Genomic DNA, 27,692 nt, shown 5'->3' on the forward strand with positions numbered 1-27,692 from the left:
GTCAAGGAGCAACTGTAGTATGAGGGCTATCCACAAAGTACATTACGTTTTCATTTGAATCCATTAGGGGCGGAGCTAGTGCGGCCATCTTGGTGTCATGGCATTCCACCGCTCAGTCGGCATCCTGCCGTGCTAGTGAGAGGTTCATGCTGTACTCCGCTGAGTTACTGTGACAGTTTGAAATGTCAGCGTTAATTGAAAATGCCGCGAAGTGTGAAGTGTGTGCTCTATTAAGGTTTCTGACTGCAAAAAACTGTACACTGATAGAAATCTATCAGCAGCTTTGTGAAGTGTATGGGGATAACATAATCACTGAAGGTGAAGTGCATCAATGGGTCATAAAATTTAAAAATGGCCGAACTAACGTTCATGACGAAGAGCGAAGTGGAAGATCCGGCATAGTGACTGCCGAACTTGTCATAAAAGTCAATGCCGCGGTCCGTGAAAACCATAATTTCACAATAACTCTCTATGAGTTTCCCACAAATTTCACGATGTTTGTTGCACAAAATCATTACCAAAAAGCTTGGTTACCACAAGTTTTGTGCAAGATGGATACCAAAAATCTTGACAGAGATTCACAAAAACCAGCGAATGGCTGCAGCATTAATGTTTTTGGACGCTTACGAGAAAGATGGCACTTCATTACTCGATCGCATCATTACTGGTGACGGAACATGGGTTAAGCATGTGAACTGTGAGACAAAACTGCAGTCAATGCTGTGGGAGCACACAAATTCCCCCCAAAAACCCAAGAAATGCATGCAGACAATGTCGGCAAGGACGGTGATGGCGACTGTCTTTTGGGACAGAAAAGGTGTGATTTTTGTGGATTTCCTGGAAAGAGGCACTACAATAAACTCTCAAAGGTATTGCCAAACTCTGCACAACCTCAGAAGAGCAATACAAAACAAGTGCAGGGGAAAGTTGGGCTCAAAGATCTTGCTGATTTACGACAATGCCCGGGCCCACACAGCAAATGCCACTCGTGAAGTTCTCGAATCTTTTAAGTGGGAGTTGTTTCCTCATCTGCCTTACAGTTCCGACCTGGCACTGAGCAACTTCCACTTATTCCCAGCAATGAAGAAGTGGTTGGCTCTGCAGCATTTTGATGACGACACACGGCTTCAAGAAGAGGTAACCACGTGGTTGAAGGCGCAGATGGCCGAATTTTCCGACAAAGTAATTTCCAAGCTCATCCATTGCTACGATAAGTGCCTTAATTTAAATGGCAACTATGTAGAAAAGTAGTATTTATGTGTGGCTTTCATCTGTATATAATTTTTAAAAAATTCCGATACTTTATTTATTTTTAATTCCAAAACATAATGTACTTTGTGGATAGCCCTCGTATTTTTTGGGTTACCAGAGACCTCACGAGAAAAAACAAACTACTTGGAACTTGCTGTGTTGACAACTGTGTAGGGTGTAATGGACATGAAGTTCCACCCACCAAAGTCAATTACAGGAGATCGTATCAGTAAGAGGTGCAACATACAAGCACCACATCCTCAGATATTATCAATAGATTCTGTATCGATGGTGCTATCGAGTGGTGCTATCGAGTAGGTGGTGGTACAGATGCCATAATCCACACAGGAGTCACAAGAATATTTCACTGGTATTTACATTTGTTTACCAGTTCACTGGACTGCTAAAAGCACCTCTAGGTGTCAAAGATGCTGTGTAAACAGAGAAATCAGGTAATTCAAACATAACTGAATTAACAAAGAACATTGCCTTTTAATAATTGCATGCAAGTTTCTGTGCAGTCCTAAGGCACCGACTGCACACCAACCAGTGCAGCATCGTGAAATGGCGCCAATAAGCTGCTGACCCACACACTAATGGAAGGAGTGGGCTGTGCCACAGCTCCAAGAAGACAAGAATTCAGCACCCCCGTCAAGACTGACTTAACCAGACTGACTGGCCCCAGTCCGAGCACAGGCTTCAAGAGCAACAGTACTAAGTAATAGGAAGATGGTGCTTAGCCTGCATTCTGTGAGTAGCAACACAGAGTCAATGTAATTGCATGCAGGAGGCACTGGAGGCACAGGGAGTACATCACACCCATTCATAATGAGAAGTTAGGTTTTGTTTCTTTTCTTTTTTGGAAATAAAATGTTCTATTAATCGGCATACATTGTGTGCATATCATTTTGGATTCCTGCTGCTGGCCATTGCAACTCCTCTCCTTCCTTGTTTGTGTTGGTAATGACTCCCACAGTAGCCAACACAACAGTTTCTATTGGGACATTCAGTCACTTATAACACAGCATAAATTGCTGTTTTTTGTGTACACATGACTGGTATTAGTTAAGGGATCATCGAATACTTTTTTCAGTCTTTATTCTTTTCCATACAGCACCTGATGTGAAGTTGTATTGAACAAGACGCAGGGAGGGTGGCCGGTAGATGCGCAATCGGCAGGGCACTTTTGGAGGGAGCAGTAGTGGTGGGGGTTGCGGGCAGGCAGTCTAGAGTAAATGCCAAGTGCTGGAGGGAAAGTGCCATTCCAGACTGAAGCCTATACTTATGTTTTTTTTTGTAAATATTAAATGGAGTCCCTCAACACCCACTCTTGTATGGTGACCATTCAAAAAGTTTTGAGTAAAACCAACAATTCTCTTGTTGTCATGTTAAAGTTTGCTTCTTTTTCCAAAACAAAGCAGAGTTTACACATCACCACCTCACTAACATGTTGTGCAGATGTGACTGTGGGGGAGTTTTGGAACTGTGATTTATTATGAGAGGAACTGACAAAAACTAAGATCAATAGCTTATGAAAATCATATCCTCAGTACAAAAACAAATGTGTAATGTCTTTTGCTGTTCCAAAACCCACACCATTGACATTTAACCAGCTATCAATGGCCCTTTAATTCTTTCATTGAAAAAGTTTGTAGTTAGTGGAATAACATGGTAGATAATGAAGTTTTGCATAATAACCATATGACAAAATACTTTTCCCTTTGTGTGTTATCATAGGCAAAAATCTCATTTCAGTACCTCAAACTATTTATGAAATATGAGGAATGTTGTCGCTATTTCATTCTGGCTTTATTGCTGGCATGTGCAATCACAAATGAGTTTGCTACATCAGATCAATTTCCTCGAGACTGGTGACAGATAGAGACCTCCACCCAAGTCTACAGAAAAATTCAATATGTTAGCTAAATTTCATACACAGCAATATATTACCTAATATGCACCAAAAGAATAATCATAGCAACCGTACTTTCCATTGCAAACTTCACATATTGCCTTATTTAAATCCAAATATAACAATAACTACAAGCATTAATGAAACGATGGGCACATTATCATGAAGCTATAAGTAATGCAAAACTGTAATTTTTACTGAGTAGTTTCTGTAAAACTGTTTGGGAAAGAATTCATGGCATGTGCTTCGATTCCCTCTTCACAGCACTTAGCCACTGGCTGAAAGCAGGTAACAATACTGGCCTCCCCTTCCGAACAAATGAGTGAACTCACCCAGTGCTTTGAACAAAAACTGGTCACAGTGCACTGACCAACGTATGCCATCCAGACTCTGCTAGTAATGAACTTTGCATGCTCAGAAATGCTCCACGGTATGGACTACAAATATTTCAGATGAATGAATTAATTCAAAAATAGCTACCTGGCATCAGAAATAGCAATTATGGCTGTAGTTTAATAATGAAGGTTTCCCTTAATCAGTATTTGTATATCTTCTGCACTCTTGACTCCAATCTAATTCAATTAAGAAAGTTTCAATGAAGGCTGTAAATCAAAACGATAATTGTGTTATAAACTTAATTTTTGTAATTATATTTCAAGGGTGTTTAAAGCTCTACTACACATCAGGTTTTCCAGTTGTGTTCAGTATAACCCTGTTTTCAAAATAGGATGTAAACTATGGACATTTACAACTAAACACAAGATGTAAAACTTGCTGCATAACAGTTGCAGGTCCATCAGGTTGGAAATACACTCCTGTTCAGAAAAAGGAGAATACCTTGAAAACTAGAGATAGGATGCTCATATTCACAGGACATGTAAATGGGGTTGGGTTGCAAAAGCTTGAAATTTGTCTGTGTTTTTTTTATTGTTTTTATTATCTTTATCAACATACCAACGCTTTCATTTGGTAAGTTACAGCTTCTTTGTTTTTAGATATAATGTTGTGACAACAGCCTTTTTAGTTTGTTTGGGTTAGTTCTCCAAGCTGGGAGTAGAATGTTGGTGAATTGAAAAATACCTGGAGGTAGTTTGTTGCTGTTCCAGATGTTCGAGGCCAAGGGATTCTAATTGTGATGGAAGTTGGGGTTCCACATTTAATGGAATGTTTAATCGTTCTACTCTCGTAAAAATCACTGCAGGACGGTAATTAAAAATCACTGAAATGAGATTTCTAAATTTCAAAACTGAGAATGGTTTCACTGAAACCTTAAAGAAAAACTATAAATAAAAAAAATGCAAAAATCTTGTGCCAGCAACAGAATCAACTTTTCTTCAAAGCCTGTTCTTCATTCTGTGCACTCTACTTACCGATTTCCTCCATATATAGTGAAACAGTAGTTTGCTCCCATTTTATTTTCTGGTGATTCTTCCACCATTACCCCTCTCAGAGGCATCTGACCATGTACTCTGAATTGTATACTTGGAACAACACTCCGGTTTGTGTACAGCAGTATGTCTGAAAACTAACAAGACAAGTTTCTTTATGAGAACTTGATGTTTAATAATAAGCAAAGAAACTCATAATTTTGCAACACACACTTTAAATCCAAAATATAATAAGATTTACATGACACAACAATAATTCTTTCGACAGATATAAATGACAATGACAGAAAATTAAAAATTTACTTTTATGCAGATATTATCCCTTCCCACTGAAAACTCTTATACTGAAAATTTGCAGCTGAGAATATTGTCAGAAACATTACTAACAATACCCCTCATACTATACTAGGGAGCTGCAAAAGTGGCAGCTGAGAGGGGTAGGTCATTTCCCCCTCCTCTTGCCTTCTCTCCAGTTCTAAGTGCCAATGAGAAGTCTTCAGCATGGTTTGGCATGGTCCATGACTGTAAGCTCACACTGTTTCCACAGTGTCGTTTCCACCAAGAATGCTGTCCGGATAGTATCATAAGAAGCAACACCTACATGACAAAGTTGTCTGTTGGATCACCTGAACATAGCTTTATCAAAAATGCATAGCTAATATATACATACCGCAATTCCATTGATTATCCTGAAGAAATGAATAGTCACCTAATTAAGCACTGGTTTTTAGATTTATTACATGGTTTAAAAGAACTGTGGGTGACTGTTATGGATATTGCCAGTAACCATTCAAGAAAAAATGAGAAATTCCCAAAAGTGGAAAAGTTGGGGAAATTCAGGCACCACAAGCAGCTTGATAGTCATTAGGAACTTGGCAGTTTAGCAGCAGAAATGAGCCTCATGGTTGTGGGACCACCTCCTTACTACTGTTAATACTTACCCATATAAATGTGTGAGCCCTACTGAAAACAAAGGCACATGAAGAAACTGTACATTCAGAAAGGAAAATGTGCAGAATTTACTTAAGGAACCAACTGATGATAGCATGGTGCAAAACTGAATTAAGTGCATAGACCACACTGAAATTTTGCAAGAAAATTACTTTATGAAGAAAGGCATCCAAGGAAAGTTCACTGAAAGCACTATTGTTGCTTTAAATGGGTCCTTCGGTAGTGAATCTTCAGAGCAGGACAATTACAGAGCAATAAATTGTATTAAACGTTATGTTTGTTCCATCCCTTCACCAAAGCTGTGACTGCTGTTCCCTCTCTTCACACCCTTTCCTCTCAAAATTCCCTTTCCTATCCCCCCCCTCCCCCCCCCCCCCCCAAAAAAAATTATCAATATGAAATAGAACAGCTGCAAGAACTGTCTCTGGTGGCAAATTTATCGGTTTTACTTGTGTGGAGCAGAAGACCCATGTTTTCTGCTTTGCAACGAGGTTAAAACTAAAATGCAAAGTTAAGGAATGTTTAAATGTTTACCCATTATCAAAAACAATGTAGCTTTATCATTTAACAGAAGAGCAGTAATAATGTGTTCAGCTGTAATATATATTCTAAAACACAAGAGACCACATTAGTATGGAGATGCTGCCGTTCCACTACAGCATTTCCGAAGTACTTAATTGACTTTTAGTTTTAATTCGATAAAAAATCATTTTAATTAAGTCACTGTCACTATACAATTCTAAAATCATTATTGGAATGTGCTATCTACTGATTTAGGGTATCATATCATTTTAAGTGAGCACCATGTAATGCATTGAGCATACAGGCAGCACTGTCTGAAGGCACAGTTTTCCGAGACCAGTTCAGTATGCATGGGCAGAAGGCTTCTGACTCGTGGTGACTGAGCTGTGCAGTGAGAATGAGTGAGGGAAGTATGCTGAAGTGCTGGAGAGGGAGTGCCTCCTACACTTGCCCCTCCAGCCACTAATTTCACTCTTCCCTACTATAAAGCATAGACTGTTATCATTTAATGAATGAGTTTCACAGTATCGCAAACCGCTGACTAAAAGTTCTGTTGAATAATGTCACTGTAGAACTTGGAGAATCATCCAATAAAATCTGAGACTCAACAAGGCACTGAATGTCACTTAAGGCATAAGTGGCATTATCCCAAGAGAGTGTAAATATCACATGAATGTAAGGACTGTATAGACAGTTATAACAGTTGACAATATCCATCCTCACCCAAAAGTTAGTACACACTTAAAATTTCTAACACAGTTGGAATCCTTGGAAGACTTTATTCAGACTATTAATACAATTCTATGAAAGCAAATTATAAAAATTAAAAAAATATTATATGTGGAGGTTTCAACATTTATTTTCCATCAAATAAAACTCCTATTTTTACATCAATACTATGAAAACCACTGATTAATGGATGGCAGAGGTTATTCTACATTTACCACATATCAGGGTCTCCTCCAGTTCCATTCACATACTGAATGTTGGAACAATGACTGCTTAAATGCTTCTATGTGTGCTGTAATTATTCTAATCTGAACTTTGCACCATCTAGGGCAGGAATACGTAAGGGAGTGTAGCACATTCCTAGTCATACTGGTTTTTCAAAATCTATATAAGTTTTTGCAGGATGCTTGGCATCTATATATGTCAGCACAGATTTTTCAGCATTTATGTGGTACTCTCCCACAAATCAAACAAATATGTGGTCCCTCGTGCTGCCTTTCTTCATGTACAGAAACATTTGAAAATGGAGTTCACTATTTCTGCTTTTCTTTACTATAATCAGTATCAGTTCCTGTGTTATTTATGAGGGCCTAGAAACTGATGACAATCTTTACTCATGATCAGAATTTCTGTGGATTTTCTGAGAAGTTGTTTGGTAAGATTTTGCCGTATTAGTCGCTGGATACTTCGTGCATTGCCCTTTTGAAGTCAAACATGTTTTCTTCAGCAACTTCCTATCTACAGCTCTGTACTGTATTTTACATTTACTGTGCAGAAGCTGCTGTTTCTCTAAAAGTTTAACGAAATTTTGTACATTGCATACTACTCATAAGGAAGATCCATCACAAACTGTTCGGCTACAAACACATATATCCAGTGATTGGCCAATTATTCTTTTTAAAGTTGAGCCATAGCTCCTCTACATGCTTCTGCCCAGGATTAAATGTTTTGAGTTCCTTGTTGAGATGTGAACAACACTAGTGCTTCTTTATCTACTGTATTGAAATGTAAATTTGTATACTAGTTTTAACTGTCCTTTCTACTTTGCTAATTATAATTGCTACAAATGTCTCTTGGTCACTGAAACATATTTCAATTTGGGTATCCTCAAGGAGGTCACATCTATTTGTTGCCATTAAATCAAATTTATTTATGTCATGAGTAGGCTTCAGGATAATCTGTCACGTTTAGTATTGTTTCAAAGGATGTCTTGTCAGCACACCACTTACAAAGCAAGAATGGATAGATAATTTCCAAGAAGTACATAAGATAGAAACATAAAAATGTAAACAGCTAATGAAATGTATCTGCTAAGGGAGCTAAATTCTTGTCTTGTTCTAACGAGTTTTTCCTTTATGCATTACTTTAGAAACATCATTACTTCATGCTCTTTCATTTCATACATATTTTATACATCTATGTCTTCATCTATATTCTACAAATCATTGTAAACTGCATGGCAGAGGGTACTTTTAAAGTCTGTTCTGGTTCCAGTCATAGATGGGCTGTGGGAAGAATGAATGTTTCTGTATTACAATGTGCCCTTTTATTTCCAATTTTATCGTTCCATATCTTAGTCAGTAACTCTTTCAAGACCATTTCATTGTTTGTCTCTTTGTCTATCTGTCTGCCTGTTGACACTACTTGTTCAAATGATTCAAATGGCTCTGAGTACTAAGGGACTTAACTGCTGAGGCCATCAGTCCCCTAGAACTTAGAACTACTTAAACCTAACTAACCTAAGGACATACCACACATCCATGTCCAAGGCAGGATTAGATCCTGCAACCGTAGTGGTCGTGCGGTTCCAGACTGTAGCGTCTAGAACCACTCAGCCACTCTGGCCAGCTTTTTCTAAGGAACAAGTAGAGGTATCATGTTGAAATTTATGTCAAACATTATGATCTATGATTCTCTGGAGGTGTAAAAACTTTAAGCTTCTAAGTTGATGTAATCAAAAGATATGGGGATTTATGTCACATATTTTGATACGAACTAACTCATCAAAACCTATAGGTGAACTGTCTAGATAAATGTCAGGCATGTTGGTCTACCCATAAGGCAAGTGTCTGGAAGCCAAAACTTAGAGATCACAGGGTCACATCTCAGTCCAACCAAGTATTTTTCAGTCATTGTTTTAACCTAATCTTCACCTCTCAATGATGTGAGGAGGTGGCACACACATCACATGATTCAAATTCCATGATAAACTGCAGGTCCTCGTGGACAACTGTGGTAGGTTAAGGGTACACAAGTCGCCAAAGACTTGCACCAGGCAATTGGGCCACACAACAATATTAATATTATTATTTCTTTTCTCAGACGTTATGTCTGGTAAAAAATGGAAAGTGACGCGGACGTTGATCAAGCGTGACTTCCTTTTAACTGTACGGTATATGTTACATTGCATTTAGGAACTTTCGGGTTATTGAACATGTATCAATAATTACAGATTTCTGGCAGCTGTATTGCGTTGACGTACTGGTGGATATTGTGTGGTATGACTCCTGTAGTTGATAGTATAATTGGTATAATGTCAACTTTATCCTGATGCCCCATGTCCTTGACTTCCTCAGCCAGTTGGGTGTATTTTTCCATTTTTTCTCATGTTTTATTCTGTATATTTGTTGTATTGAGTATGGATAATTCGATTAGTTGTGTTAATTTCTTCCTTATATTGGTGAGTATGATGTCAGGTTTGTTATGTGGTGTTGTTTTATCTGTTATAATGGTTCTGTTCCAGCATAATTTGTATTCATCATTCTCCAGTACATTTTGTGGTGTATACTTGTATGTGGAAATGTGTTTTTTATTAGTTTATGTTGTATGGCAAGTTGTTGATGTATTATTTTTGCTACATTGTCATGACTTCTGGTGTATTCTGTATTTGCTAGTATTGTACGTCCCTTGTGATGTGATCTACTGTTTTTATTTGTTGTTTGCAAAGTCTGCATTTATCTGTTGTGATAATGGGATCTTTAATAATATGCTTGCTCTAATATCTGGTGTTTATTGTTTGATCCTGTATTGCAAACATGAATCCTTCCATCTCACTGTATACATTGCCTTTTCTTAGCCACATGTTGGATGTGTCTTGTTCGATGTGTGGCTGTGTTAGATGATATGGGTGCTTGCCATGTAGTGTTTTCTTTTTTCAATTTACTTTCTTCATATCTGTTGATGTTATGTGGTCTAAAGGGTTGTAGAAGTGGTTATGAAATTGCAATTTTGTAGCCGATGTATTTATATGAGTGATTGCTTTGTGTATTTTGCTAGTTTCTGCTCGTTCTAGAAAGAATAACGTAGGTTTTTTTTATGTCGATAAATCCCCTTCCTCCTTCCTATCTGCTTAATTTGAGTCTTTCTGTTGCTGAATGTATGTAATGTAATCTATATTTGTGGCATTGTGATTGTGTAAGTGTATTGAGTGCTTCTAGGTCTGTGTGACTCCATTTCACAACTCCAAATGAGTACGTCAATATTGATATAGCATAAGTATTTATAGCTTTTGTTTTGTTTCTTGCTGTCAATTTTGTTTTCAGTATTCTTGTTAATCTTTGTCTATATTTTTCTTTTAGTTCTTCTTTAATATTTGTATTATCTATTCCTATTTTTTGTCTGTATCCTAGATTATTATTATTATTATTATTATTATTACCTTCTTTCCTTTCTCAGACCTTAGGTCTGGTTAAAAATGGAAAGTGACGTGGACCTTGATCAAGTGTGACTTCCTTTTAACTGTATGGTATATGTTACATTGCATTTAGGAACTTTCGGGTAATTGAACATGTATTATTATTATTATTATTATTATTGGCAGCAGTACACATATGCAGAGGTGTGTTGGTGCATGTCACAGTACGTTGCAGCAAGTAAGTGTGCAGAAGTTTTCAGAAGTGCTAATGGTGACTGTGTGTTGAAAATGGCTCAAATAACACATATTGATGATGTTATGAGGGGTAGAATACTAGGGCGACTGGTGGCTAGTCAAACACAGCAGCATGTCGTAGCACGGGCCCTCCATGTGCCATAAAGTGTGATCTCAAGATTGTGGCAATGATTCCAGCAGACAGGAAACGTGTCCAGGCACTACAGTATGGGATGTCCACAGTGTGCAAACACCACAAGAAGACCAATATCTCACCATCGGTGCCCACAGACGGCCACAGAGTACTGCAGGTAGCCTTGCTCGGGATCTTACTGCAGCCACTGAAACAGTTGTCTCCAGACACACAGTCTCCAGATGACTGAACAGACACAGTTTATTCACCTGGAGACCTGCAAGGTGCATTCCACTGACCCCTGGTCACAGGAGAGCCCATGAAGCCTGGTGTCAAGAATACAGTACATGGAACAGTGGTCCCAGGTTATGTTCACAGATGAATCCAGGTGTAGTCTGAACAGTGATTCTCGGCGCGTTTTCATCTGGCGTGAACCACGAACCAGATACCAACCCCTTAATGTCCTTGAAAGGGACCTGTATGGAGGTCGTGGTTTGATGCTGCAGGGTGAGATTATGATTGGTGCATGTACACCCCTGCATGTCCTTGACAGAGGAACTGTAACAGGTCAGGTGTATTGGGACGCCATTTTACACCAGTATGTCTGCCTTTTCAGGGGTGTAGTGGGTCCCACCTTCCTCCTGAAATATGATAACACACGGCCCCACCGAGCTGTCATCGTGGAGGGGTACCTTGACACAGAAGATAGCAGGCAAATGGAGTGGCCTGCCCGTTCTCCAGACCTAAACCCCATTGAGCACCTCTGGGATCCTCCCGGTCGATTTATCGCTGCATGTCTTCAAACCCCTATGACACTTCAGGAGCTCCAGCAGGCACTGGTGCAAGAATGGGAGGCTATACCCCAGCAGCTGCTTGACCACCTGATCCATAGTATGCCAACCCGTTGTGCGGCCTGTGTACATGTGCATGGTGATCATTTCCCATATTCATGTCGGGGTACATGCGCAGGAAACAGTGGCGTTTTGTAGCATGTGTGTTTCAGGATGGTTTTCTCAACTTATCACCAATACCGCGGACTTATAGATCTGCGTTGTGTGTGTTCCCTATATGCTTATGCTATAAGTGCCAACTTTGTGAAGTGCCATGTTGTGTGACACCACATTCTGCAATTATCCTTAATTTATGAGCATGAGTGTATTATCAAGCTGCTACTGAGCCTTCAGAGTGTGGGTCTCAATCATACTTGTCTGGTTTGTTTATCTACATGATTTCTAAGTGTCAGACACATAGTGAGCTAAAGAACATTCATGGTTTCTGTGCTGAAAGACAAGTCTTGTAGTTTTCCAACCGTGTTCCTGAGAAATGTTTGGTGTGGCTTTGAGTTATGCTTGTCAAAATTTTTCAACACTCTCTTGTTAGTCAAACAAGCCTGTGACCTGTAACCTTTCTCCTACTGATAGTATTTCCAAACTGGATAACCATTTCTGAATAACTGTAACAACCTTTCCACACGCTTTTGTTACTCACTCTTTCAATCCAGCTTATCCTCTTCATTCTCCTCCACATCCACATCTCAAATGTTTCTAGCCTTTTTCATCCTCTCATCTCATTGCCCATGTTCCTGCCCCCAGAGAGTGGCACAGTGCAGATAAAGCACTTGCTAAGCCTTTTCCTCAGATCTTTATCTAGTTTGCCACACAATAATCTCTTCTTTCTGTTAAATGCCTCCTTCCCTTTAGCAATGCAAGTTTTCACTTCCTGATGACATCTCAAATCTTCAGTGATTGTACATCCAAGATAATTAAATACTCTTACTCAGCTAATAATACCTTGTCCCTTCTTAATATTTGCTGGTCTCCCTCCTGCACCCATCACCATACTTTAGTTTTTTGCATTTTATTTACAGTTCATTCACTTTCTGCCACTAATACCATGCAATAATTTCTTTGAGGCATAAATTGAATAACAAAGGGGAGAGGCAACAGCCTTGTTTAATCTTCCTTCCTATGTTGCTTCCTTCCTACACTACATTCAGAATTCTAATCTTACTTTCTGTTGTAAATACAGATTCTGCACCTTTTGACTCTCCTTCCAACCTACCCCTTTCATCTTCAATGTATCCATCAGATTGTTTCATTGAATTCTGTTGAAAGCTTTCTCCAAATTAATAAAAACAGCATAAATTTCTGTGCCTTTCACTATATAGATTTCCCCTATGATTCTTAATAGGCTAACAGCATCCCTTGTTCCTTTTCCTCTACTAAATCTGAATTGTTCCTCCAAAATCAGAAACAGAAATTAGGAATATTGTTTTTTTTTTTTTTTTTTTTTTTTTTTTGTCATTAGTTTACTCCCTTCAAACCATCTATTTAGCTGTGCTGTAGTTTTACTTACAGCTACTTGTAGCTGACTTGGGGTGTTTCCTGTGTTGAGGATGCTTGTGTCATCTGCAAAAAAGGTATTTGTTTATGACTCAATGTTTAGGTCTTAATTGTTTATTTAGAGGAGAAAGAGGATTGGCCCAAGAATGGATCCCTCATGGATTCCTATTTTTTAGAATTTCTGCATCTGAGAAACATATCTTAGTATTTTCTTCTAGTTCTTGCTATATTTGTATTATCTGTCTCCTTTTGTAAAATATGATGTGAACCATTTTAGAGCAATGCATCTAATACCATATACTTGGCACTTTCCAACAGTATGTTATGGTCCAGTACGCCAAAGGCTTTACTTAAGTCTAAAAAATGTCAGTGACACTTCGTTTTTTGTCCACTGCTTGCATGGAAATGTTTATAAAATCATACATGGCACTAGTTGCTGATTTCTTCTTTTTCCTACAGCCATGCTGAGTATCAGTGAAAATTTTGTTTTTCGCTGAAATTTTCATTAACCTATTATATACTATTGTTTTTTTGTTTTTAGTAAAGCCTGATAGCAAGGCAATTGATCTATAGTATTCTATATTTGGTTTGCCTCCTTCCTTATGAATAGGGACTGCTTTAGTAACTTTTAAATGGTCTGGAAGTGTGTCTGTCAGAGAAGATGAATTGGCTATATCTGCAAGAAGCAGTAAAATGTTTGTAATACATTGCTTTATGACACAATCAGGAATACCATCAATTCCTGATGACATTTTTGAAGAGTTGATGCAACACTGATGATTTCATCTGGAGTTGTCCCACAAACATAGACTGAAGAGGAACATGGCTGCACTTTGTTTTTTGTTTCTTTCTAGTATATGTTTTGTCACTGACTATTAAATTATTTGTGATATCTGCATAGTAATACTTGGAAAAGTTTGCGATATGTTGGGGATCAGTTACACTCTTGTTCTCATGCTGGAGAGTGATATTTCCCATCTTAGGAGACATTTTATTGCTTTCATTCTTTATTACTTTCCATACTGCTTGGCTTTTATTTGCTGACTCTGTTATGAACATATCGTTGGCCATTTCTTTTTGCCCTGATGTCTACATGAAGCAGTTAATGTACCATAATGTCAAGAGCAAATGTGTGTCCAACATTATAACCAGAACATCAGTTAGTGTACTTATACAGCTTAGAACAATGAGGTTCATAACATAAAATAAAACAAAATAAAATAACTACATGTTATACTGAGTGTGAGTAATAAATATGTAAATGTCACTGTAAAAGCTTCCAGTGCTTCAAAACACAAAACATGTTCATTACAATTTTTTCCATTTGTATGTTGAAACAAATTTTAGGAGATAGCTGTTTCTATTCAAATGAACAGAAAAAAAAACTTTTGCAGTTATAGTATAACATCAATACTTACCAGGAAGAACATTCGTTGTTGATATCCTTTGCGTGACTGTTTCATCAAACAACCCTGTCGTAGAAACTCCCTTTCAGGTTGTACTAAGTTATCAAAGCCACTCAAATCTCGCTGTAATTCACATAGTTGCACAAAATTCTCCTATAAAAATCCAAAAACTTTTGTTGAAACAAAACTAATACATTCAGTAGCATGAAACAAATATGTAACAATACACAAACTTTTATATAAGACTCCAAGATGACTCCTACACAGAACTGATAAAACAATTTGAAGAATGGGACAATAATTTTAATATTGCAAATGTAGAAATCTCTATGTTAGCTGTACTTAGGGAGCACATAAAAAATATTAAAAGCCAGACAATTTCAAATATTATCACAACAGTCACAAATAAAACTACAGATGGGTCCCTCTCATCCTATCCTTCTGTCCTCTCTGAGGAAGGACCTGTCAATGTCTACTGGCAGTACTACACAATTCACGCCTCCTGAAGGCAAGTATTTGCAAGCAATTCTGTCTCACTATTTATTAAAAAATGTGACATACATGGACATAACAGAGCTAAGGAGGCCAATAGGGATGCAACTCAAACTAGGCATACTACCAAATAACATGAAATTACTGTTCTCTGTAACATACTAATTTAAAGCATATTATAAATATCAGTTTAATATAAGATCAGTAGACATACTGGCTATCAAGTACTTACTTTAAGGGGGGTTCAATTTCTAGTACTACCTATACAAACATTTAACGTTACAAAATAGTTAATCATAGCTGTCTCACCCTTTCCCCTTTTTCATTGACCCCAACCTATCTCCCCCTCCTCCCCCCCCCCCCCCCCCCCCCCGGCTCCCCTCTCTGTGGAAGGCACACAAAAACTGTAAAGCTGTCAGAAGCCCCACAACCACACTACATTTGTTTTCTTGGGGAATGTTAATCCTCAAAAGATTTTAATTAAAATAATATTACTGCTTCAAATTGTGCATGCATGACTGTGCAGTATTTTTAAAGCACTGGAAATAATAGATTATTGACTTTTTAATAATTCTTTCATGTTAATTCCAATTCATTAAAATCATATTTCAAGAATTAGAAATTGGCACAAGAGCTTCATTTGTATGCCCTCTTCTATTCTGGTATGCTGTGCATTATTACAACCTTGCTCACAATTTTGGTAGATTGTTTCTGTTATGTTGCTAACAAAGTTTGCTTTAAAATCCTATTTTGATATACTCTCGCTTCAAACACTAATGCTAAGCAAAAAATCTATCAGTTATTCAGATGAATTAAAGATAGCAATACTGCAGCTCATGTAGAGCTGTTTTTGCAATCTTTATTTTGCATTTGAGTCACTAATTTCATGTTCAACTACAGTTTGCGTTATAGTATGTTTATCTAGCATGATTCAACGTTTTTCTGTAAAATTTTCACACATGTTAGACAATGTTTGACCCATTGTGCTTGTTATCCACCACCGAATGTCCAGTATTAGGTTCCTAGCTTCCACAGTTAAGCATATTGTACATAATTCTTTCGCAGTCAGCAACTTCTGCCATGTTACTGTGTGGTATAGTCATACAAAGTGTGTTGGAAAATTTTGTTCTATACAAGTCTAAACTTAAAAACTCTTTACCTCTTGTGCATTCTGCATTCAACATAAGCTGCAATAATTTTTTAATCAATATTGAGATAATTGGCATAAGTCAGCACCTTTAACAGTGGTGTCATTAGTACATCTGCCTTTAAAAGTCCTGTGTGGTATACTGCAATTCATGAGATGCTCCACATTTGAGACATAGGTATTATTTAAGTAATGACAGATGTGGTGTTTTGCCTTAAACTGTTTTAACCCTAATCCATGAAGATGGTGGTGACTGAAATCAATTGATATTTGGGTTTCAAATTTAAAAACACACACACACACACACACACACACACACACACAACACACCAACTGATGGTCGAACATGCATTTTATACATTACTTGACAGCTGCTAATAGTCACCTTCCGAAACTGTATGTCATGTGACATACAGCGCAAATTAAGTTTTTGAAATCCATGCTGGTTGGCAATGATGACGTCATTTTGTTCAAGATTCCTCATTATGTTTGAGCTCAGAGTATGTTCTAAGATTCTAGAAAAAACTGATGTCAAGAATATCGGATGGTACTTCTGTGGATCACTACTACCCTTCTTGTAGACAGGTGTGGTCTGAGATTTTTTCCAAGAATGGAACATGGTTTTTTGTTTGAAGGATCTGTTGTTGTTGTTGTCGTCTTCTTCAGCCCTGAGACTGGTTTGATGCACCTCTCCATGCTACTCTACCCTGTGCAAGCTTCTTCATCTCCCAGTAGTTGAAGGATCTACAATACATTATAGTTAGTAGAGGGGCTAATTCAGCTGCAAATTCAGTATAGAATGTGAAAGGGATTCCATCAGGATGTGGAGCTTTGTTCAACTTTAATATCAGCTTTTTCTCATCTTTTCAGTGGTACGAGGATTCAACTGGGGAATTCTCCTGTTGCTTTCTTTGTAAAGAAACAACTGAAAATGGAGTTAAACATTTTAGCTTTTGCTTTGCTACCCTCAATTTCATTTCCTGTCTCATTCACTAGAGACTAACAGCCTATACATGTGACCAGAATTTTTTGGATTTTGTAAAATATCATTTGAGAATATTCTGCTATGGTAGTCACTGAAGGCATCACACATTGCTCTATTGACAGCCAAACACAACTCATTCATCATCACCCTATCTATAGCCCTACACTTTGATTTACACCTATTAAGCAGTAATTTCTGTTTCTTTAGAAGTTTCTTTATAGTGGCTGTATACCATGGAGGTTCCCTCCCATTAAGAACTATTCTAATGGGTATATATCCATCAAGTGCATGTTCAACTATTCTTTTAAATTTGACCCATAATTCCTCTACGTGCTACTGCCCTGTGCTGAAAGTTTTAAGTTCCTAACTGAGATATGACACTACTGATTTTTTATCTAGTTTACTGAACATGTATAAACCCTTCTGCTTGTTTTAGCTGCCCATTGTACTTTAGTAATCACTGCTGCCACAACCACTCATGGTTACCGATACCAGTTTCAGTGTGGACATCCTCAAAGAGGTCAGACCTACTTGAAGCTAGAAACGTAGGTTTGGCTTTCCTTAATCTAGCTTCTAAGATAAGTTGTAGGGTCAGTATTGCCTCACATGTTCCATCGTTTCTATGGAAACCAAACTAATCTTCCCCCAGGTTGGCTTCTACCAGTTTTTCGATTCGTCTGTAAAGAATTCGTGTTAGTATTTTGCAGCTGTGACTTATTAAACTGATAGTTCGGTAATTCTCAGACCTGCCAACACCTGCTTATTCTTCTTGAAGTCAGAGTATTTCGCCTGTCTCATTCATCTTGCTCACCAGATGGAAGAGTTTTGTTAGGGGCTGGCTCTCCCAGGGCTATCAGTAGTTCTAATGGAATGTTGTCTACTCCCAGGGCCTTGTTTCAACTTAGGTCTTTCAGTGCTCTGCCAAACTCTTCACACAGTATTACATCTCCCATTTCATCTTCATCTACGTCCTCTTCCATTTCCATAATATTGTCCTCAAGTGCATCACCCTCGTATAGACCCTCTATATACTCCTTCCACCTTTCTGCTTTCCCTTCTTCGCTTAGAACTTTTTTTTCCACCTGAGCTATTGATATTCATACAAATGGTTCTCTTTCCTCCAAAGGTCTCTTTAATTTTCCTGTAGGCAGTATCTATCTTACCCCTAGCGATATATGCCTCTACATCCTTACAATTGTCCTCCAGCCACCCCTGCTTAGCCATTTTGCACTTCCTGCCAATCTCATTTTTGAGATGTTTATAATCCTTTTTGCCTGCTTCATTTACGGCATTTTTATGTTTTCTTCTTTCATTAATTAAATTCAATATTTCCTCTGTTACACAAGAATTTCTACTACCACTTGTCTTTTTACCTACTTGATCCCTTGCTGCCTTCACTGTTTCATCTCTTAAAGCTACCCATTCTACTTCTACTGTAGTTTCTTTCCCCGATCCTTGCCAATCATTTCCTAATGCTCTCTCTGAAACTCTGTGCAACCTCTGGTTCTTGCAGTTTATCTAGGTCCCATCTCCTTTTTGCAGTTCCTTCAGTTTTAATCTACAGTTCATAATCAATAAATTGTGGTCAGAGTACACATCTGACCCAGGAAATGTCTTACAACTTAAAACCTGATTCCTAAATCTCTGTCTTGCCATTATGTAATCTATCTGAAACCTTCCAGTGTCTCCAGGCCTCTTCCACATATACAACCTTCTTTCATAGTTCTTGAACCAAGTGTTAGCTAAAACTAAGTTATGCTCTGTGCAAAATTCTACCAGGCGGCTTCCTCTTTCATTCCTTACCCCATTCCATATTCCCCTACTACTTTTCCTTCCATTTCTTTTCCTACTGTCGAATTCCAGTCCCCCATGACTATTACATTTTCATCTCCCTTCACTATCTGAATAATTTCTTTTATCGCATCATATATTTTATCAATGCCTTCATCATCTGCAGAGCTAGTTGGCATTTAAACTAGTACTACTGTGGTAAGCATGGGCTTCATGTCTATCTTGGCTACAATAATGCATTCACTATGTGGTTCATAGTAGTTTACTTGCTCTTCCTTTTTTTATATTCATTATTAACCCTGCTCCTGCAATACCCCTATTTGATTTTGTATTTCTAACCCTGTATTCACCTGACCAGAAGTCTTGTTCCTCCTGCCACCAAACTTCATTTAAGTTTTTCCCAGAAATCTAGCTGCTATCAATTTCAGGTTTCCACCAACTTTCTATTCCTAGTACTATGTGAGTGTCACTGCTTTTCACAAGTGCTTCAAACTTTGGCACTTTGTCACATATGCTTTGGCAGGTAACCATTACGATTTTAATACTCTGACCTGTGGGAGTCATTTTTATTTTTTTCACTCTTAAACTGATATTTCTTGGTTTCCTACAGCACTGTCAGTATTAATTCCTGTCCTCTTATCAACCATTCCCTCTACTGTAAAAACAATATGGAAAGGATAGATTTCCACTCATCACATAGAGGAGGTGTTGAGTCACAGACATGCACAAGACTACTAAAACATTATGCTTTTGGAGAAAGTCCTTTTTCTGAAATAGAAAACACACACATTCACACACATATATGAGTAGTGCCTGTATTCTCAGGAAACTTTCTGTTGCATTGCTTTTTGTGTGTGTATTCAACTCGAGACTGACTGACAGTTATGACGCTATGTTTTGATGCAGATTGTCAGTGCAGTATTTTCTGAAAACAGAACACTGCTGTGTTATGTGATTAACAAAGTGAGACCTGCTTGACTGGCAAGTGATTTCATTTTGAGGGAACTTTTGTTTGTATTACGTATATAAAAACTGACGACAGTCTCTCTCCTGAGCCACCGTCTTAATTTTCCACTTGATATCAGTTCACAGACAAATAATTTAAGAATATGTTCTACTTACGACATTAAAATTTTAAATTTTATTCCAGTAAGGGATTTGGAGGATCAATGGCAGTATACAGTATAAGTGGGTGACAGTGCTGAGACGAATGACACAGACTGGAGTGACGCAGAACCCAACATTTGCCCCCCCCCCCCCCCCCCCCGTGGTTTTTTTTTTTTTTTTTTTTTTTTTTTTTTTTTTTTTTTTTTTTTTTTTAAATCTAAACATGATGAGTAATAATTAAACCTACAGGAGGTTGTACGAGAGTTTAAATCTTCATGCATTTTAGTGTTATAATATGGACATAATTTTTTGCATTCCTCTTGCTTGTATAAAACACGTAACCACTGGATAATTTCGTTGAGAATTTCCCACTGGAACTACCTGGAGCAGAATCAAGGCAGCATTCATCTAAACAATCCGACAGTCTAGATCAGACTGTTCCAACACTTCCCCATGCCCATGAGCACCCATCAGCTAGCCCACAGGTAGTACAGGCTACCCACCTAGTGAACCTGTTGCACCATATTTGCACCTTTTATTGTTGTGTGAACATGCCATTTGCCGAGCCCTGCCCACAAGCACCCGGCTGAGGAATGTGGTTGCAAAGGTTGGGGCTGTCTGATTGCTCACCTCTGCCTGTGGGCACCCAGCTGCCCACACACAGGCACTCAAGCTGGAACAGCTTGGTCTAGATACTTTGCTAAATAGCAACTTTAAAAGATTTCATATTTTCTCGCTGGAGTGGGGCACAACACAAGGGATGACATTCAACTATTTACTTGTCTAATCAGGGGTTCTGCCTTGCTATGTGAATGAAGGAAATGAACATAAACTGTGAGTAGTTGGTTTAGTGTTCCAGTGGCTTGACTGCTGTTTATTATGTTGATCAGTTAATGATTCAAAAACCAATGTGTTAGAGTTTAAATAAGTGAAACAAAATTTTGTCACTCTTTATTTTGACTAACAGAATGGAGCTGTTGGTAGAATAAATCCTGAGACATCAAGGAATTATCAATTTGGTAATGGAAGGAAGTGGAGAGGAAGACCTCGGCTTTACTACAATATGCAGGTTCAAATGATGGATGTAAGTTGCAGCAGTTATTCATATATAAAGAGGATTGCACAGGACAGACAAACACAAAGAGCTGCATCAAAACAGTCTTCAGACTTAAGACCACAACAACAACAACAACAACAACAACAATACCTTCCAATATTGTGTGTAAGAAAAATAATGCATTTAAAAATGTATTAATACACACTGCATAATAGGAATCCCACAATTCATCAGTACTATGGCCTCCAAATGATCTTAAACATGCCACAGTAGAAAATGCTAAGAAAGTTTGCCTCCTATAGGATAGAAGAGGTCAGTCTTTCTTTTTCCTTGTAATTTTAATACCCCTTTCCAATTGAAGTTTCCATTTGACAAAATGTAAGCAGTGAATCTGTAATGGTTCAATAATGAATGGTAAAAGCAAGCAATTCATGGAAACAAAATTGTAATATTTACTGAGTGCTTCAAAGCTGCTGGAACTTTCTGTGCAGTAGCTGACAATTTCTGTTTTGCTACACAGCAGTCATCATAATCCAAATGATCCTTCCCGTAGTGGCGAATCAGTCCTGGAATATAATAATTACAAGTAAGCTCTAGCTCTGTACAGAGGCGAACATTATTTTAACCTAAAATCCTATCCAAATGTGCTACATGTTCAAAGAAAGGAAATTACATACGAAATTTGAAATATACATAGAAAATATCCCACTTACTAAGCTGACTAATAAGTCACAACATATTCAACATTTCAAACATAGAGATTCCTTCAAATGATAAAAGAATAATTGCTTAAACAAAGCAAGACTTTCCAGGGTCAAATAAGAGAGACAGACATCATGCTTTATACACTGTCAATGGCATGACAGCATGAAAGAAATATCAACCACTTCTCTCTCTCTCTCTCTCTCTCTCTCTCTCTCTCTCTCTCTCTCTCTCTCTCTCTCCCCCCCCCCCCTCCCCCCTCTGCAAACTACGGTCAAGCACAGGGCACAGGGTACCTCCCATTGTAACATATATTATGATTTCTTCCCATTCATGTAGACATGATGGGGAAAATGCCTTTCTAAATGCCTCTGTGCAAGCTGTAATTAGTTTCATCTCATCTTCTCAATCACACCAGAGCAACACACAGGGAATGGCTGCAGCATATTCCCAGATTCTTCCTTTAATACTCATTCTTGACACTTTTTACTCTTTCAAGAAACAGTGTGTGTCTGTCTTCAAGCATCTGCCAACTGAGGTTTCTCTGTATTCACTTGATGCCTTCTTGTGGATCAAACAAACAAGTGAGCACTAGTGCTGCTCTCCTTTATATACATTCCATGTCTGTTAATGATTCTATTTGGTGTGGATCCTATACAAATGAGCAATATTCTATGATGGGTCACATAAGTGATTTATAAGCAATCTATTTTGCAGACAGACTGGGTTTTGCCAGTATCCTTACAATCAAATCACCATACCAGGAAATAACACTTGTTGTGAGCTTACAAGATAATTTCAAGAGTAAGACTCACAAGAGATGATTTTAAACAGGCACTTGTTTCAGTTGGTTTTGTATGCATAGCTACCAGGGACACAAAGATCATGATAACTGCTTCACAATGGATAGCATTAGGTGTGAAACTTCCTAACAGATTAAAACTATGTGACGGACCGAGACTCGAACTCAGGACCTTTGTCTTTCGTGGGCAAGTGCTCTACCAACTGAGCTACCCAAGCACGACTCACGCCCTGTCCTCACAGAGCACTTGCCCGCGAAAGGCCCCCGAGTTTGAGTCTTGGTCTGGCACACAGTTTTAATCTGCCAGGAAGTTTCATATCATCACACACTCCGCTGCAGAGTGAAAATCTCATTCTGGAAGCATTAGGTGTAATAATTTTTGGAAATTAGTTCCTCTTTTTCACTTATTTTATCGTTTTCATTTTTCTGATACCATATCAGCACAAAAGCAATGAATTGCAGATGTAATACACACATTAATAATATTGGGTCAAATCTTTATATCTTTAAAATATTGCAGTTCATTAATATTTTAAAAAGCCTGGAAATTTTGTAGCAAGTCTTGTAACTGTCTAAAAAAGTGTTCTGGTTCACAGCGTGCATGCATACCCCTTCTTCTTTCTCTTTGTCAATAACCATATTTTTGTTGTGAATAAACCATGATTACTGTCATCAGGTGGAGCAAAGAATATCATTTTTGTTACTATAGGCTATCTGTCTTGAGCTGACTGAAATCTAATTAAAAATAATTACACCAAATGCATTTCACTTTTATTTATAAAGCATCTTCCTTAGTTATTCTGTATAACCACGGAGAAGCTTTATAAGTAAAAGCAAAACGCATATGATGTAATTCTTTTTAATTATATTGCAGTCAGCTCAAGACGAATAACCTATAGTAACAGATTTTAACAGTTGCTGCAGAAAATGGCCACGTAAACAAACATAACACGATTTTTGCTTCACACACTGCAAGCAATCCACTGAACTAGTAATGTGAATAATCATCTCTAAATGTCAAAAATCTCTATGTACTCCAACTGTGGAAGGTTTTCTGTAGGGCACTATGTTTATACACTGGAGCTCTAAAGAAACTGGTGCACGCATGCATATTCAAAAGCAGGGATATGTAAACAGGCAGAATACGGAACTGCGGTCGGCAACACCTATATAAGACAGCAACTGCGTGGCACAGTTGTTAGATTGGTTATTGCTGCTACAATGGCAGATTATTGGGATTGTACTACAGTCAGCACATGAGCGACGTGACACAGAATCTCCGAGGTAGCTATGAAGTGGGGATTTTACAGTACGACCATTTCATGAGTGTACTGTGAATATAAGGAATCTGGTAAACCATCAAATCTCCGATATCGCTGTGACCAGAAGATCCTGCAAGAACAGGACCAACAACAATTGAAGAGAATTGTTCAACATGACAGAAGTGCAACCCTTCTGCAAATTGCAGCAGATTTCAAGCATCAGCATGCGAACCATTCAACAAAACATCATTAATATGGGGTTTTGGAGCTGAAGGCCCACTTGTGTACCCTTGATGCCTGCAACACAAAGCTTCCCTTATCAACACTGACATTGGACTTTTGATGACTAGAAAGATGTTACGTGGTCAGAGGAGTCTCATTTCAAATTGTATCGAGCAGATGGACGTGTACAGGTATGAAAAAAACCTCATGAATCCAAGGATCCTGCTTGGCAGCAAGGGACTGTTCAAGCCATTGGAGGCTCTGAAATGGTGTGGGACGTGTGCTGTTGGAGTAATATCGGACTGCTGATATGTCTAGATACGCCACGTACGCAAGCATCCTGTCTAATTACCCGCATCCATTCAGGTCCATTGTGCATTCTGACAGGCTTGGACAATTCTAGCAGAACAATGTGACACCCCACACATCCTGAAGTGCTACATAGTGGCCACAGGAGCACTTTCTGAATTTAAACACTTCCTCTGGCCACCAAACTCGCCAGACATCAACATTATTGAGTATATCTGGACTGCCTTGCAACATGCTGTTCGGAAGAGATCTTCAGCCCCTCATACTCCTATGGATTTATGGACAGCCCTGCAGGATTCATGGTGTCAATTTCCTCCAACACTACTTCAGACATTAGCCCCGAGTCCATGTCACATCATGTTGCGGCACTTCTTCATGCTCGCAGGAGCCCTTCATGATATTCGGCAGGTGTATTAGTGATCCATACATGAGTATGGATCTTATACAATGTCAAAGGTCGAACTCTCTAATGTCCTAACACACAGAATTGTGAACGGTAGGTTTAAGAATGCACTGAAAAAGTTGAGGTCATTATGGATAGATCACAAGCTTGTATGGGACAAAGCAAACTGGATACAACTTCATTTGTTGACCATCCTATGATTCACTTATAATCATTCAGTGCAGCCACAGAAAACAAAAAGACTTGGATGACAGTGATGTCAGTACCAAACCTCCTGCTGAACACAAATCCAATGTCTTAACAATTTGAATAGGCCTGTTTAGCCTGGGTGGAGCAATACGCAAAATAAAACTACACATGCCTATTAACTGACAGTACAGCATACAGCAAATGATGTAACCCTTTACATCATAAAATACTAAGTTAATACTCTATGATGGTTACAAGCTAAGATCAGAAAAGAAATACTTTGATGGAACTTACGATCAAGCAAATTCTGGTAGTGCAAAAGCCTTTGCAACGGTTTGAGGATGAATGCTGTAAGTGGAAGGTAGCACACCTTTTGTAATTCAAAATCACGATACAGCTGTTCAAACTTCTTGTTACGCCGAAATGCTGCATCAAGTTGATGTAGTACCATTAGGTGCATCGCCAGATACTCATCATATAACTATATGTAAAGAAAAATAAAGTTACTAAACAAAGTCTGAATTTTAGTCATTCGTATCATCATTTTATAACCATGTACAATTAGAGATTGGCTTATAATAATTTATTATGCGATTAATCTGTCTCAGAGCAGCAAACTCCTGCACTTTAATCAAAATAACAAATAGCTTACAGAATAAAACTTCTATAACATGCCAGTTAACAATAGAAAATTTGTGTTAGAGGGTCTTAAAAACATAGCACCTTCAAATAAAGTAGCAACATGTAACAGAGGAACCAAAAACCAAAGAGAGATAATGAACTACTCACTGGAAGAACAGACATATGTTTCAGAAAAATGTCCCCAATACGCTGGTAGTCACCCTTTAAATGTGCATTTCCACGTCCTTCCCATGTTGCGAGTCTCTGTTCCACTTCACGAAGCAAAGCAGTGTGTGCTTCATGAAGGGGCTCAACAAGTCCCAGTAACAGATTGACTACCTCATCAGGCATTTCTTCCTCTTCTTTTGTTACTTCATCTCGAAACCACTAAAACAGGTAGAGACAGGTAAGCAAAGTTGTAAATGATGACAGTTTTATTTAACATGACATTCAGTAACATTCAGGCGAATATTTACATAGAAATAGGAGAAACTCACAAACTGTTTCAAAACCACACAGTAAAATACTCTTACAACAAACTATTATGAGCTTTATAACTTACGTATAAGGGCAAGCTGACAAGTGCTCATCCTGGCACTGATTTTTTAAAACTTAATTAAGGTTTTTTGACGTAGGCCACATTTAGATTAACACACAGTATATGATGGTACTTAATGTGTGTAAAAGTACGTTTGTGGATGGATGGATAATTTTCTTGCCACAAGAAGACTATCTGCATCTACATTTACCCAAATTATTCGAAACCAATGTGAACTACATGGCAGAAGGTACTACCCATTGTTCCATTCACATATGGAGCAGAGGACGAATGACTGCTTAAACGCCTCTGGCCCATAATTAGTCTAATCTTGTCCTCGCGATATGTATGGCAGTAATATGTAGGGTGTTGTAGTATATTCTTAGATTCATAATTAAAAACTGGTTCTTGAAACTTGGTAAGTAGACTTTCTCTGAATAGTTTGTGTGTATATTCATGTGTCTGCCAGATTAGTTTCTTCACAATTTCCATGACACTCACATGTTTTGCAAGCAAGCTTCTTCGCAGACTGATCACATTTCCCTAGAATCTTATGAATGAACCAAGGTCTGCCACCTGTTTCAACTGTAACTGAGACTATGCAATCATTTCATTTCACAACCCTACAAATTGTTACACTCCATCCCCCCCCCCCCCCCCCCCCCTCCTCGAATGAGTCTAATTGTGCCTCCCTGATATTGTAGTCACAGAATACTATATGTTTTGTGGAAGTGCACAATTTTAGATTTCTGAACATGTCAAGCGAGTTGCAGTGCTAGAAAGTTTGCTTGTGAAAGTTTTTCAAAGGCTGCATCAGAGGTAGATAATTTCCTTAGAAACCTAATGGATTGTTAATATTTTAAGTTTTCACTTCCTATTTTATATTTCTTTTATTTTTCCATTTGTCAATTAATTTCAGTATGATTCATACATACATAAACACATACATTAATCCTTGTTCCATACATCATGAATACAACATTTTGTAATGGAATGTGTCACTTGAACATAAGTTTTCTTTACACAAAATAATTAATTAATCTTTTTTTTTTTTTTTTTTTTTTTTTTTTTTTTTTAAAAGAATTCATCTATTCGGTAGGTGTAGTCGTCATTCAGAAAATCTTTCAATTTGCTTTTAAATGTTGGTTGGCTATCTGTCAGACTTTTAATACTGTTTGGCAAATGACCAAAGATTTTTGCGGTAGCATAATTCACCTGTTTCTGTGCCAAAGTGAGATTTAATCCAGAATAGTGAAGATCCTTTCTTCTAGTGTTGTAGCTACGCACTTCGCTATTATTTTTGAACTGGGATGAGTTATTAATGACAAATTTAATAAGTGAATATATGTATTGCAAAGGTACAGTGGATATCCTGAGTTCCTTAAATAAATGTCTGCAAGGTGATCTTGGGTGGGCTCCAGCTATTATACTGATTACACACTTTTGTGCAATGATTACTTTCTCTCTTAACGACAAATTGCCCCAAAATATGATGCCATATGAAAGCAGTGAATGAAAATATGCATAGAAAGCTAATTTACTGATATGTTTATCTCCAAAATT

General features: G+C 38.0%; 1 protein-coding gene across 1 annotated transcript in view; it reads right to left on the reverse strand.

Moving 5' to 3' along the window:
* Positions 1-27,692, reverse strand: part of LOC126334852 (FERM, ARHGEF and pleckstrin domain-containing protein 1) — a 648,075-nt gene that overhangs the window by 21,483 nt on the left and 598,900 nt on the right. Inside the window, exons 15-19 of the mRNA XM_049997520.1 lie at positions 25,760-25,978; positions 25,265-25,451; positions 21,538-21,647; positions 14,515-14,655; positions 4,534-4,688 (exon numbers count right to left, since the gene is read on the reverse strand). Of these exons, the coding sequence (XP_049853477.1) occupies positions 4,534-4,688; positions 14,515-14,655; positions 21,538-21,647; positions 25,265-25,451; positions 25,760-25,978 (812 nt within the window). The remainder of the gene's footprint in view (positions 1-4,533; positions 4,689-14,514; positions 14,656-21,537; positions 21,648-25,264; positions 25,452-25,759; positions 25,979-27,692) is intronic.

This window comes from Schistocerca gregaria, chromosome 2 (assembly GCF_023897955.1).
Source record: "Schistocerca gregaria isolate iqSchGreg1 chromosome 2, iqSchGreg1.2, whole genome shotgun sequence".
Lineage (NCBI taxonomy): Eukaryota > Metazoa > Arthropoda > Insecta > Orthoptera > Acrididae > Schistocerca > Schistocerca gregaria.